At 56.8% G+C, this 14,449-nt stretch overlaps 1 protein-coding gene across 1 annotated transcript; it reads right to left on the bottom strand.

Annotated features, from left to right (window-relative positions):
- Window positions 1-3,388: 3,388 nt before the first annotated feature.
- Window positions 3,389-13,364, bottom strand: TGM2 (transglutaminase 2). The gene is made up of 13 exons (XM_031588417.2): window positions 13,206-13,364; window positions 11,584-11,763; window positions 9,772-10,014; window positions 8,898-9,016; window positions 8,243-8,371; window positions 7,805-7,985; window positions 6,893-7,028; window positions 6,704-6,807; window positions 6,357-6,596; window positions 6,001-6,273; window positions 4,642-4,802; window positions 4,422-4,558; window positions 3,389-4,228 (listed from the first exon to the last, which is right to left on the bottom strand). Exons 1-13 carry the CDS (start codon window positions 13,213-13,215, stop codon window positions 4,072-4,074), a joined length of 2,070 nt encoding a protein of 689 aa, XP_031444277.2. The 5' UTR covers window positions 13,216-13,364; the 3' UTR covers window positions 3,389-4,071.
- Window positions 13,365-14,449: the final 1,085 nt, after the last annotated feature.

Below are 14,449 nucleotides of genomic sequence, written 5' to 3'. Positions count from 1 at the left end.
GGAAACAAACAAACCAAACCCAGAAGCTGGGAAACTGACTTTCCTGTACAAGCACTGAGAGCTGCTGCTGTTTCTGCAGGGTTTTGATGCTGTGAAATCAAAGCCTTTCTGTCTTAGAGGAGGTGGATCTTCACATCTTATTGTGTATTAATTCTCTTAGAGGTTTTGGGGGGGAGCTTATGGGTTCTTCACTCCAATTAACTGCTATTCAATAGTCTCTTTGGGCAAACTTGATAATTGTTTCATGTGCCTTGGAGAGTGTCAGAAAAGCTGCTTACAATTTTAGCAATTTACAAATCTTTCATTAAGGAGGCTATATTTAGTCTGCTTCTGTAATCGACTTGCAGGAAGTTTGATCTGCAGCTTTCTGTGAGGAGAAGGGAGTCTGAAATGATTCCTTCCAGTGGAAAGCAGCCTTTGTATGGTGTTTGCAGGAGCTGGAAAGGTTTCGGTGACCTGAAATGTGGCTGAGTACCTCTTGTCCTTTCTTGCCTTTGAGATTTTTCTATTTTTATTTTTTGCAGAGCTGAAACAAATTCGTCCAAATCTATCTGCCTATTTTGCAGCTTCCTATGCAGTTAACTACTTCAGTGCATTGGGGTGTATTCCCTTCAGTCTTCCTGCTCATCAGGTATTTGTGTAATGAACTAATGTTGGCTTACACATATGTAAGGAGTGAGAGCTGGATTCTGGTAAACTAATGCTGAGGTCTGTAAGATGACAGGTTATAATTAAGGTGTTGAAGCAAGGCTGGTGTAGCTAAGCCCTACAAAACAGTGTTTGTGTGGAAACCAACTAGAGAAAGAGCATAAAGAAAGCTGCTCAGCTCTGGGCTTGTCTGCAGTACAGCTGGAGCAGCACCTTAGCTTTTGGGGTATGAAGGAGGACATGAAATAGAGGTGAGGAAAAAAATGGTTGACAGAAGAAGTAGGAGCTGTATCTTAACGGCAAGTCTTGACCCTTGTAGGTAAAAGGGTGGTGATTAATCTTGTTATGAATGGTATGGGGGTAATTCACCAGTGTATGTAGTGCCAGAAGGTGCTGCTGCCAAGTGTCTGCAGTGGTAAAATGAAGACAACAGGCTGTTCTTAGGAAATTTAAGGCTAAGCAAATGCCCTAAATACTTTTCAAGTTTGGTATGTGTCAACAGGTTTTATACCTTGGGCAACTTATTTTATAGGTCAGAGCCTGCCCAGGGATGTAGCTTCAGAAGAAGTCAGGTTAGAGGAGGCTTCACGTTCAGGGCTCTGCAAAACAAAGCAAACCAACAAAATATAAATATTATGAAAAAATATATATAGACTTGAGTTATCACATAGATGCTGTGCTGGTCTCTTGAGAGGGGTGAGGTTGGGACAGGTGTTTTCCTGTAATTTTGCCTGCCTTTAGGGGAGTGCCAGAGGTGTCAGCTGCATCTTTCCTATCTGAATTTTGCTATCATTTGCAACTTCGGAATTCACCAAATTTCCTGAGGCTAGTCATGTTCTGGAGATTTTTGGATAAGCAAGTAAGGAAAATGAGCTATGCCCAGAACAGGGAAACTAGAGGGCCTGGAGGTTCAATTTTACTGCAGTGTGAAGGTAAAGGAATTTGCATTAGCACTGAATGCATTACCTTTCTATAGCCTTAGAAAGTAAATTTTTGTATGAGTAGCTAAGTGAAATGTAGTCATTTCTTTACAGGGAAGAAGGATAAAAATGTTCCTCTTAAAATATGACAAATAAAGAGACTCAAATTCCAAGCTCTGTTTTCCAGGAAATACCAGCAGTGGTTTCACAATGCAGACAGTGGTCAGATAAGTGGTGGGAGAGCTGGGCTGGGGAGGCTTGGTCTGAGTGGCCCTGGAGTTGGAGTGCAGCAGTGTGAGCTCTGCACACCTCTGGGCTGGGCTCTGTGGGTCGGTGGGTCCTGATGGGGATGGGCTCTGGGTTTCCTGCAGGGGAGGGCAGTGCAGGGCTGGCCTCACTCAATGCTCTGGGAGTTCTGTCACTGGTACCCTCTGTTCTTGCTGCAGGACAGTGCAGCTTCTGCTGCATGCGTTGGTGCTGCTGTTCCAGGGAGGTGATGGGATGTCTGCTATGAGTGCACACCAAGTGACAGCCATCTACCCCCCTGCAGCAGTCACAGATGGGTTGTAAGATGCTTTGTGTGCTGTCCAGAGAACTGAGGGTGAAGGGTGTGCTAGTCTAGGACCCCTGTGTTGCATTGTTCCTTGTGTCTGGGTTTGTTTTTCTCTTGCCTGCATGATGGGTGAATGCAAAAATCCACCCATGCTCATCAGAAAGGCCTTTGTTGAGACCTGACAGTCCCCCAGAACTATCAGCAGCACTCTGATTTATGGGAGGCTTTTCCTTGCTTTGGTCCATCAATAAAGCCAAGCTAGAGGTCCTCAGGACTGAAATGAGCTTACAACTGATTCTTGGCCAGTCAGCATCTCAGCGAGCTGTGGAGTATTAATAACTCCACGTGTGAATGGTCTCACTTTGCTTTGGCACTTGGGCTAATGCTGCATTAAGAATTCTCCTGGGCAGTGGGTGCTGTCTGTGTTTATCTATAACTCACTGCTTGCAGAGCAGCAGTGCCCAGCTGGGAGGGCTGTAGCCGTGCCCATGGTGCAGTGCTGCACGCAGGGACTGCTGGGCAGCTGTGTTCAGAGCTCTGGGGCAGCTGGGAAATAAGTAGGGCAAAGCTCACAGCATGGATTTGTCTGGCACTGTGCAGGGGGCTGCTGGATGGTTGGGGATAATGCAGGAGAAACTGGCCCTGGGAAGAGCCGAACCCCAGAGCCAGACCATAACTGCAGCATTTGGTGCCTGCCATGCGAGCTTTGTTCCTTGTCAAAGCAGCCCTGCTCTGCCGTGCTTCGGATGGATGGGAGTGACCTTCAGAAAGAGCTGTGCTAATGTTTATTTTATCAGGACCCAGCTTCGAACCAGAGGAGCAGCCGGTTATTTTTAAACCAGGCATTGAGCAGCTTGAAGCCTGGCTCAGCAGAGCTGCGTGTAACAAATGCTCTTTAAAGTACGGCTGTGCATCATCTCTGGCTCTGAGCAATGTTCCTGCCAAGGGAGAGCAGCGCAGGGCTTGTGCCTGTTAACCCTCTGGGGCACTTTTGGGGCTGTACTTTGGAGAGGCTATCCCTGAGGTTCTGTGGTGCTGGTGCTTGGGGCTGGCTGGCCGCAGGGGGAGGGCACAGACCCCATCCCATTGCCTCCATTGCACTGAGTTGTGGTTCCCACGCTGTAGGGTGGGCATTCTTCATCTCTGTTCCATGGACCTGGTGCTGCCCCTTGGATTCAGTGCTGCACGGAAGGTGAGAAGCCAGGAGGAGAGGGGAGAGGGAGGAGAGGAGAGGCCCTGCTGGCAGAAAGGATGCTCAAGAGCCAGGTATAGCTTTAAAAGTGAAAAATAGAGGTTTTATTCAGTGCTTGCATAGTTAATTCCCATCAAGGCAACGTCCCATTCCTCACCGCACCATCTCTGCAGTGACAGGAACAGTTATTAAAGCAAATAACCTGCTTTACCTATGCAGCAGGGTTCTAGGCAGTATGTATTTATAGAGCTATAAATAGATTTATGCTATATGTGTATATAGCACATAAACAGCTTTGTGCTCACAGTATACCATCTTTTCTCTACCAAATTACATTCAGAGCATTTTAACTGGCAGGCATGAATGCTGCTGCTGCGCGACCGGTGCGGGAGAAGATTGTCTTTCTATTGTTTGCGTTATGAAATGTGCTCTGCGTCCCAGGGGCGTGTTTAGAGCTGCAGAAATGAGTGAGGCTGCTGCTGGGCTGCTGCAGGAGGGCCCTGAGCTGGGGCTGTGTCCACCTCCACGGGGAGGGAGAGGAGGAGAAGGCATGGCTCAGGCCCCGGCAGTTGTCAGTACCACGGTTATCACTGTCCCCCAGCCCCTGGGAGTGGCAGTGATGGAGAGGGGCTGTGGTGGCAGTGGGCACTTGGAGGTGCAGAATCCCGTGCCCTCGGAGCGGGTCAGGCTAAGGTTTGCAGTTGTTTCTCTGCAGCATCGCCCAGAGCTGGAGCAGGGTGTGGGGGCTTGGGGAGCCCTCACTTGGGCAGGGGTGCGATGATGACGTTGCGGTAGCCTTTCACTCCCGTCAGCTTGTCGCTCTCAAAGTCCACCATCAGCTTGCGCAGCCCAGCCTGGCGTGGCACAAACTCCATCCGGAACTTGGCTTCTGCCTGTGGCTCCACAGGGTCCTCACTGGAGGGGGATGGAGGAGTCAAGTGTGGTTCCCCCAGTTCCCCGTTCCCCTGTGCCGTGACACCCCCAGGACCCCTATGGCGCTGCTGAGCCCTGGGACTAGCTCAGCCCCACTCCCACCCTGTCCCAATGGAGCTGCCGTGAGCCCCAGGACCCCCCAGCTCCTTCCCCACCACCCCGCTGTGGCTCTTACAGCTCCTCGATCCTCTGCCCCTCAGTGAGGCCAGCGCCTTCCACCACGAACATGCAGTTGTTCAGTGGCTCTGCCAGTGGGTTCACCAGTGTGATCTCTGCCACCAGCTTCCGCTCCTGCATCGGCTCCCCTAAAATCTGTGAGCAAAGGGGATGGTTGGACCGCAGCACTGCGCCAGGACTGAGCTCCCATGGATTGGAGCATCCGAGGCCTCGCTCACCCTGATCTTGATCTCCGGGTTCTGGATGTAGACGTCCCTGATGGCCACCACGCTGTCACCACTTTCATACTCAGTCAGCAGAGCCACCACCTTGATCATGTTGTCCTGGGTCAGGTTGGGCCCATACTGCTCATAGAGGATGCTCAAGGGCACGCTCTGTGCTGCAGGCAAAGCAGAGCAGGGTCAATGCTGCTCCTGAGCCAGCACACAGGGTTGGGTCAGAGGAGCTGCAGGAGGGTCTGCAAGCATGCAGGTGCCTGCAGGGCAAAGGCAGCATCCCCTTCCCTGGGCTGCATGAGGTGTAAACATTGTTTGGTTGCTGCATTCCAGTGTGCAGCTGCTGACTGCATTTGTTATGAGCCCCTGTAGGAGAGAAAGCTTGGCTGGCATTAAAAGTTAACTTGTTCCAGTGTATCAGCTGTATGGCATTTTCAAACCCTGAAGGTTCTGTAGAAAAATGGTATAAATCAGAGTGGTGTTTAATTATCAGGCAGCAATGCTAATTTGTAATAACAGCAAACCAGGGTTCAGCAGTGCATTGGGCTCGGGCCAAGACAGCTCTGACTCAAATAATGTGAGGATGAGAGAGGTTGTGTCCTCTGCAGAGGGGATGCTGAGCACGTCAGCACTGCTGGGCACAGCCTGAGTTCAGTGCTGCTTTTCCCACCAGCTGAGGGCTGTGGGGCCAGACCACTAGGAAAATCCCATGCAGCCCTTTGGGATCTGCTCATCCGCCTGCTGCCTCCACACAGGGTGTGTGAGAGCAGGAGCTTCCGCCCTGCTCTGAGTTCATCACCAGCCTCCTGCCTGAGCAATGTTCTTTATCCTTTTAGCAAAGATTTAAAAGCCACAGTTGTAAATCAATGCGAACAGAACCCTGAGGAGGTATGGTTTGCTGTGGGGTGGGTCAGTGCTGCAGCCTGTTGGGGCTGTCAGAGTGTAGGGGCAGCTCAAGGCTGCCATGGGATGTTGTTTTGGGTTAAAGCAGGGCTGCATTTGTGCCACAGGATTAAACCGAAGTGCTGCATTCTGCCAGCCTGGTGTGCACTGAGCCAGGGACCCACAGGTGCCAGTGCGGTGTGCATGAGGACAAGAAGCACTTCACATAGCTGGGTGCTGGGTGCGTGCCTTGCAGTGGTTTCTGCCCATCCCACAGTACCCTGGCCCGGGCCCAGGCCAAGATTTGCACGGATATTATTGCTGCTCAAACCATTGTGTGCACAGTGTGCGCGGTTGGTGGCTGCAGGAAGAATTTCCTCTTTGGGAAGCTGCCAGCGCAAGCTAGGACTTGGCGCTGGAACAGCTGGCTGTTAGGGCTGCAGCATGGCCCCCACACCCGGTACTCCCCTATTGCCTTACCCATGCGGGGCTGCAGGGTGAGGTTCAGCAGGTCCTTGGAGCCGCACTGCGGGCCCAGCTCGCCGTTGTAGCTGGCAGTGCGGGCGCACAGCCTCAGCCTGCACGCACGCTCTGTGTCCGTGTCGTTGCTGATGACAGCGAAGACGTCAAAGTCGGAACCGTTGTTGGCACCCTCCGACAGCTTGATCCTCATGTGCAGCCCCTCGTCCTGCTCACCCAGCGAGCTCTTCTCGTGCTCCGCCTTGCTGAACACCTCTCGCTCCTTGTCAGACCCTGCGGTGCAGAAGAGCTCCGGTCAGCTGAGTGACGTCCCCCTCCTCAGTGCCAACCCCGGGCTTCCTCTGAGGCTGCCGTACCCTCTGGATATTTGTAGGTGTGGGTGATGTCCTCACGGCTGTCCTTGCCGACACTCTTGGTGCTGATGTTCTTCCCCACCACTGAGGAGTGGGTGCTCTTCTTCTGCTCGCCGTCACTCTGAATGATCCAGTACACCACGTCGGCATTGACCTCCGCGAAGACGAAGGGGATGTCGTACTGCACCTGCAGGTCGCCCTCCTTGATGGCCTTGACAGGCGCCGGCCCGCAGCAGTAAACCCCTGCAGGGAGCAGGGCTGCTGCTGTTGCCCAGGACCCGGCCATCGTGGGAGCCACAGGGACGCCCCATCTGAGGGCAAGGCATGGGGGGGACACGGCCGTGCCGCACCTTCACTCTTCTCCTGGGGTGTGGGGTCCAGCGCTTGCCACCCGTCGTATCCAGGTGCCAGGTCGGGCCGGGTCATCCAGCACTCCACCCAGCAGTGGAAGTTCCTGCAAGGGAAGCGTGGTGCTGAGCAGCTCCTGCCCCGTCCAACCGCGCTGGGGATGCCGTGATCCCAGCACTCACAGCACTCACCAGATCATGTCCCTGGAGCGCCGCTCCTCCAAGCCGGCCTCGCTCAGGTAGCGGTCGATCACCAGGTTGCCGTTGGTGTCGTGGGCAGAGTTGTAGTTGGTGACCACACGGCTGGGGACACCCAGGCAGCGCATGACTGCGGGAAGCAGGATGGCGTTGGGGCGGGCACTGGGGGCATCTCACTGGTCCCACAGTGCCACGAGGGGTGGCAACGTGCTGGGGCACCGCTGGGTTTGGTAGCGCGGTGGGGAACAGACACAAGAGACTGGGAGTGCTTTGGGGGGGTGTGGAGGCAGCGTGCAGCAGCCTCCATTGGATCTCATTGCCGCCTCTCGCTGCGTGCAGACACCCCGGGGAGCAGCAGTTGTAATGTTCCAGAGGAGGGCTGTCAGCTCCTCTGATTTGCAGAAGATCTGCTTTAGCGCTCTCTGCTATTTCTTTCTTCTCTACAGAGTCTCACAGACATGAAATATACAACTGTGCACGCGCTCGCAGCCCAGGGAGAAAGGCAGTGCTGCAGCGTGCCCACGTCTGTGCACTTAGCAGAGGACGGCCTTGGATTTTCCTTCTCTTTTGCCCCAACTGACTATGATGGCACTGAAATTATCTTGATCTCAGCGGATTCATTACTTCACTGCAAACTTGACCTTAACACTGCTTTTCTTCTCCTGAGCCACAAATTCAGCCCCTCCCTCCTGGCCGGGGCTGTCCTTGGCACAGCGGAGAGCTAATTGCAAAGCCAGAGAGGTTCTTTATCATTTTTTCCCTCCGTTTCCTGACAAATTGGAATAACAGAGAGCTTAATTTCTCAGCAGCCGAGGTGAACTGACTGCAGCCCTTCCTGCAGTGCATGTGGGGTGGCAGGTGGCTGGGAGGTGGGGGGGGGACGTGGGGTCCAGGGGCTGTGCTCACCGGTGCACGCCACGGCAGCGAAGACCCAGCACTGGCCGTACTTGACAGGCTGGCAGCCCAAATTCTTCCACCTCTTGAGGATGTCCACGCTGCCGATCCACGCCATTGGGCTCATCCCATCCTCGTAGTGGTTGTCCCAGCGCCCCAGCAGCACCCCGTGGTCTTCATCGTTGCAATTGACCTGCAGGGTGACACGAGGAGATGGCACTGCGTGGCCCCTGGGTACAAAGGGACAGGGTGCACTGCCCAGGAGCAGGCTGGATGGAGTGCCTTCATCCAGCTTAGTCTTGCTGCCATCATCACAAGGCAGCGTGGAGGGATGCAAAAGCTGCACTGGGATGCACCAGGATGCACACGGCTGTGATGGAGGAGCACGCTGTGTGCTTGTGCATTACAGGTGCTGCAGAGGGTTGGTCTGCAGAGCCCTGCAGCACTCACCATGGCGCTCACCACCCTGCCGATATAAACGGGGTCATTGCGACGAGAGCAGTCCAGGTTCTGATCCCGCAGGAATTTGGGGTTGATGTCCAGCATCTCAAGGCAGATGGCCAAGATCTCATCTTCAAACTGATGCAAGAGAGAGAGGGGAGAAAACACGGGTGAGGCATGCAGTCTGTGGTTAGAGACAGCGCAGTGGCAGCACCACTTTGTCCCATTTGTGCTGCTGTGATAAGGAGCTTCATCCTGCTGCCGAGCACGGCTTTCAGGAGTGGAGAGAAAAGAAATCTCAAAGGGAAAACTACCCATTTCTCCATCTGCAGGTGGGTCTGGGCTTAGGGTCGTCTTAGTCACAGCCCTGTGCTGCCCTGCACACAGCCCTGTTGGGAGCTGGGGGACGTGGCTGCACCCCTCCAGCCCCCAGGGCTCCCACACAGTGCTGGGTGCTGCAGCACAGCTCACAATGCTGCGTTATCAGCACGGCCGGGGCAGCGCTGGGGAGCTGCTATCAAGCACCAGCTCTACTGTGGCACCGATTAGAAGCGTGCAGCCCTGAGCTCCCCATGTGCTCCCAGGTTCTGAAGGCAGCTCAGCAGTGAGGTTTTCATTTGTTTGCTGTGTGGTGCTGGGTGTCTCAGAGCTGTGCTGCACTCACCTGCCCGAAGTTCCAGGGTATGGAGGTTATGTAGTCCCGGGAGCCCATGTAGACGAGCCCCTGCTGGGACAGCACGTATTCACGGCGCTCGTCCTCTTCCTGCAGGTACACTGCATCCTCTGCGGGGAGAGCAAGGGATGGGGGCACTGGGACAGGGCACCAGGGGCTGGGGTTGCTCCTGTCCAAAAGGCTACTGAAGAATTTCCACCCAGTTTGACCCGAGCTGATGGGAAATCATCAGTGGGCCTCTGTTTCCCTTTTTTGTTCTTTCTTGACTTCTCTTTCACTTTCCTCCCCTTTGTTTCACGTAGTGGATTTTTCCCCAGGGGTGGAAACCTCCGTGACTGAGAAGCAAATGGTGGGAACTGGGAGTGCTGGCAGACATCAGGACCTGTGCGGGGATCACTGCTGGAAACACCCCTTACTGGAAAGGCTTTCAGGAACAAAACCCATACGTCCACGACATCAGCACTCAGCACAGCCCTGGGTGAGCAAAGCTTCCTCGCAGCCCTTATCTCCAGAGCCAGCACAAAGCATCAGGATTCAGGAAATTGGTCCCTCAGCCAAGGTCAGCATGGGGGGAGCGCAGGGCTGCTCCTGGGGCAAGGGAAGGATGTGAGCAAATGATTGCCAATTGCCAGCTGTAATTAACCTCCAGCAGGTCTGCATGCTGCCTTCTGCATTGCTGCGTGTCTGGGAGCTCCCAGGAGCCTTTCCCCCACCATGAGCTGCTGCTAGGGACATCAGGTACTGGGTGCCGATACGAGGAGCTGTGTCCTGAGCAGAGGAGGGGACTTGTGGCCTGCTGCAGGAATCTGTAGAGAGGGGAAAGAGCCCTGCAACTTCTCTGGTGTCGGGAAGGTGAGAGCCTCACCTGGGTGCCAGGCATTGAAGAGCAGAACGAAGTCCCCGAGGTGGAAGCTGGAGCCCTGGTACCCGGTGGAGGCCTCCAGCATCAGGCGGTAGCGGCCCACACGGGCACTGCTGGGGGAGCAGAGAGAGACACAGAGCACAGCCCCGTCCTGCTGCTGCAACACTGCATTCCAGGTCCCCTCCTCGGGGCAGTCAGTCAAGGTGAAGTGTGACCTGGTGCCCGACGTCTCAATGGGGCAGGGCCCTGCAAGCGAGAGGACATCAGCTTTCCCCAGTGCCACGGATCCTGTGCAGGGCTGTGCAGTGCAGGGGTGTCCCCATGCCTGCTGGGAGGAGACAGAAGCCACCCACTGGGACCCAGGAGTGGAGCCAGGCAGAAAAACCATCCAAATCCCACCAGGGTTTAGAGGCTTTGGGATGGGGGCAGGGAGCCCTCCCCATCAGCTTTTGTTTCTGAGGGGCTTGCACGCAGCCCAGGGTGAGGCTTTGCTAGGCTATCCCCCCTAGCAAGCAGCTGGGTCACGGTGTGAGTGCACAGCCCTTGGCACAGAGCCTGAAGCCCTGAGCACGGAGCTGCTCTCAGCAGGAGCTCCACTGCATGCACACAGCCCACTGTGGGCCATGAGCTCAGCGGCTACGGCGCTCGAGCCGAGAACAGAGCGATCCGTGCCTTCCCCCTGGGCCGTGGGGCCCCGCAGCTGAGCCCCAGTCACTTGCACATGTCCGGCTCCAAATGCTGCTCCTGGGAACACGGATACCAGCCCCAGCCCAGCCCTGGTTGCCGGTGCTGATGGTGTTGGCTGGTGGCCATTGTGTTCCGGAGCAGCCGCGTGCAGGTTCCCTGCCAGCCCACACCCGCAGCGAGGGCGGCACAGCAGTGAGCCACCAAGAATACTCATGAACTCATGAGAATGACACAGTTTCTCCTCTCTGCCCTTTTGGAGAGGCCGGGCTGAGCTATCCCTGTCTTTCTGGCAGCTTCGGGCTCTGCCTCCGCCTCCTCCTGCTGCAGAACCTGCTGTCCTGCTGCAGCATCCCGGGGGCCTGGGCAGGGCTCTGCAAGTCCATCAGCTCTAAAAATACAGGTGCTATTTTTGCACCGAGCTGATTCCCTCTGTCCTGCAGGAGGTGGCACAGAGGTGGCACATGTCCTGGGGCGGTTTTGTTGTCTCCAGGACATAAGATCTGGCAGCTCCCCTCTCCCCTCCGGCCCCATGGGGTACAGCCCCTGGTGAGGGTGCTGGTCAGGCTGTGCCAGCAGGGCTGTGCCTTGGCTGGAGCCACAGATCCTTGGCCCATTTTGTGCAAGCGCAGTGGCTGGAAGCCAGCCTGCAGCCTCTGACCTGCTTGCATCCTGGGCTCCGATAACATGCAGCTTACGGCGAGTGCATGGTACGCAAGGAATGACTGCAGCATCACCCCAAGGAAGGGCTCAGCTTCCTGGGAAACCTTGCCCTGCATGAGCCGTGGTGCAGTTTCACTATGAGTTCTGGCCTGATTGACTCAGCAGGATACAGCATCCCTAAAATAACTCTTGCCCTAGACAGAGTTTCCTCTTTGTTTGCCTGTAGCTGCACTCAGTCTAGCTCCTATGCAGGGTGTGGGCACTCGGCTGGTGGCTGCAGGAGCAGTGCCCATCCCTACCCCTGCACCCTGCTGTCCACGCAGGCTCACATGGCACAGCCAAGCAGCTCATGGGCCCCAGCTCTGCAGACAGCCTCTGGCCAAAGACCCGCTTCGGTTGCACCCTGGGAGTGCACGGATGCTGGGGGCACCCTGAGCTCAACCCTTGGATGGGAGCTGCGGCACTCACCTGTCTCCACGTTGAAGGAGAGTTTGTCCACCCCCTCCTCGTAGCCCCGGCCTGTGAAGTTCAGGGTGATGGTGAAGGGCTGCCCGCGCCGCACCACCAGCTGCTGGCTGCCCATCTCTGCCGTCCGGTGCTCACGGCCATTGCGCTCGCACTGCAGGTCGCACGTCTCCAGCACCAGCTCTGCAAGAGGCATTGCGTGAGGCTCTGCCCCGGCAGCATCTCCCCGTGCTCACAGGACGTGCCCTGAGCATTTCCCTGCATTTGGGATTTCTCCTTGATACCAGCCTGAGTCTTTGTGGGGCCTCAGCAGTCCCCTCTGCACCAGGCAGTCCTGTGCCCAGCACAGCTCAGGGTCCCAAGCATCCCTACTGCAGAGCCGTGCTCTGCACGTTGCTGTATCCAGCACCACAGCAAAGCCCAGTGCTCATTCTCTCTTTCTGGGAGGCTCTGTGCCACTTTGCTGTCTACGTCCCCCTCCAAAGCCCTCTGATGAGGAACTTGGCTGAGCGCTGGGAATGCCAGAGATGTTTCTGTGCCTCAGCTGCGGGCAACTTTCCTGCATTGTGACTGCTGAGAAACGGGACAGATGGAGCAGAAACGCAGTGACAGAGGCAGCAATTGGTTCCCAGGCTGCATGCAGGGCAGTGACACTGCTGGACGCAGGGCTGTGTGCTGGGAGCAGAGCAGCATTCAGGGCTGCTGACCCCTGCATGCTGTGCAGGCAGACAGAGAGGAACTGCCAAAGTAAATGAGAGCATTTAACGCTGGAGAGCACACAGCAAGCTCAGCAGCAGCCGGGCCATGGGGTGGCTGGGGCCGTGCTGGCCTCTCTCAGCTCTCCCCAGCTGTGCCTTTCTGCAGCGGTGATCTCAGAGCCATCCCTGGGCAGCGCTGGATGGAAAGAGCTGACCCAAAGTGCTGTGTTTCCAGAGCAGAACAGAACCCCACGCTGGACCATCTGGGTGCTGTCTGCTGCAGCACAGCGTGCGGGTGCAGAGCTGAAGGCCCATATGGGGCCCTGCAGTGGGGACAGAGCGCAGGAAGGGCTTCGTCCTTGTCACCTCCCCTTCTGTGAGCTCTGCTCCGTGCTACCATAGCACGCACGCTGTGTGAGCAAGAACCTCACTGACACCGTGCTGAAGGAGAAGCTGCATTCGGGACTCCGCAAACAAGCGTGCAGAGCCGCAGCTGCTCGTTTTCCTGGCCACCCCGTCTCATCCCCGCAGGTTTTAGAACAAAGCATAAAGCGGAGCCCTGCACAGTGGCAGCAGCTCTCCCCCGGCCGCCAGCGTTCAGAAGGCGATGTGACGGCCGTGCGCCCGCAGCGCAGCGCGGTCCCCGGGGGCTCCGGGACAGGTGCGGGCTGTCCGCGCCCCGCACGGGGCTCCCAAAAGCCTTTCAGAGGAGGACTCCCGTCCGGTACAGCAGCTTTGAAGTAAGACCGCCTCGTCCAACCGGGCCGAGGTGCGGGCACACGACCCCGGTCCCGCAGCGCCCCGCGGAGCCCCGTGCGTGGCACAGCGTCGTTCCGTCCCGCACGCCGCCCTTCGCGCTCCCGATCGCGGCTCGCGGGGACGGAACCGGGGCGGGGCCGGAGCCCCGCGGTGGCGGCGGGCTCTTACCTTCGGCCATGGTCCCGTCCGGTCCCGGTCCCGGTGCCGCCGCCTCCCGCTGCCTTTATAGCGCGGGCGCAGCGCCCTCCCCCGGGGCCGGGGCCGGGGGGGAATGAAAACGAAGTTTCCAGGAAACCGAGTGGGTTTGGTCCCACCTATTTTAAACAAACGAAAAAATAATAATAATTCCAACCCACGGGACTTTGGGGGGAGGGTGCAGCCCCGCCGGCCCCGCACCTGCCGCCCCTCCCCGGAGCCGTCCCTTCTCGCAGCCCCAGCGCTTTCCGGGAAAAGGGGCGAGGCGGGAGGGAAGAGGGGCTGCACGGCCCCCACCGCGGTGCCAGGAGCTCGGGAATGTTTTCTCCTTATAAAGTTTTCCTCCCCCGTCCCTTATCTCCATACGCGGCCATTCCTGGCCGCCTCGGAGCCGCCGCAGCTGCCCCCTTCCCGTAAACACGGCCCCCGGACGATGCCAGAGGGAAGATCTGCTGGAGGGCTCCGAGGGTGCACCAGCAGCCCCACAGCGCCCTGCCTGCTCCCTGCCTTCCCCGTGTGCCCCGAGGCTGCCACGGCCCCACCACCGATACCTCAACCCCATCAGAATTGCTGGACCTCAACCTCACTGACACCGCCAACACCCCAACCCTATCAGCACTGCAGAGACCCCAAACCCATCGGAAATACTGAGAGCCCGCTGTGCTCTGCATCACACAGCTGGTTCTGCCCTTCTCCCCTTCTCCAAGGGGTAACTCGGGCAGATGGCTTTAATTGAAGCCTTCCCGCATCTCTCCATCATCTGTGTGTGCACACTGGGGCTGTGGCAGCAATAGGAAGGAGCTCCCCCTCTCCTACTGGTCCCCTCAGTGCTGGCCCCACAGGCAGTGCAGGGCTGAATATTCCCATGCACATGGGGCAGCAGGGGCTGTGGGGGTTGTGGGGGCTGCCAGCTCCCAGGCACTGGATGCCCTCTAGCCACTACAGGGATGTAGGCATTAGGGTCCTTGCAGCAGGGTTTTGCCTGTCCTGAGCTGGCCCCACTCTCAGCCCCACTTCAGTGTGCCAGAGCCTCTGCCACCAGCAGTTTCGTGCCAATGCAATGCCAATGCACCAGGGCTCACCCCAAGGGTGCAGGCTCATCTCTGTCCACACAAGCCCTCGCTTCCTTCTCACCACATGTGAACTCTGGATAAACTCTGCAGCCCGGGGTGCAGCATTCGGATGTGTTTGATTTGCTCTGGTTGGTGCATGACAAA

Source organism: Phasianus colchicus, chromosome 17, assembly GCF_987193195.1.
Source record: "Phasianus colchicus chromosome 17, bPhaCol1.hap1.1, whole genome shotgun sequence".
NCBI lineage: Eukaryota > Metazoa > Chordata > Aves > Galliformes > Phasianidae > Phasianus > Phasianus colchicus.
Note: the sequence above shows the minus strand (reverse complement) of the source record. Positions and strands in the feature narration are given on the sequence as shown.

Coding starts and splice junctions, on each gene's coding strand:
- TGM2 (XM_031588417.2), bottom strand. Junction 10,015..11,583: donor CTCCTTCAACGTGGAGACAG/GTGAGTGCCGCA, acceptor TCTCGCTTGCAG/GGCCCTGCCCCATTGAGACG. Junction 6,274..6,356: donor CACCTACAAATATCCAGAGG/GTACGGCAGCCT, acceptor TCTGCACCGCAG/GGTCTGACAAGGAGCGAGAG.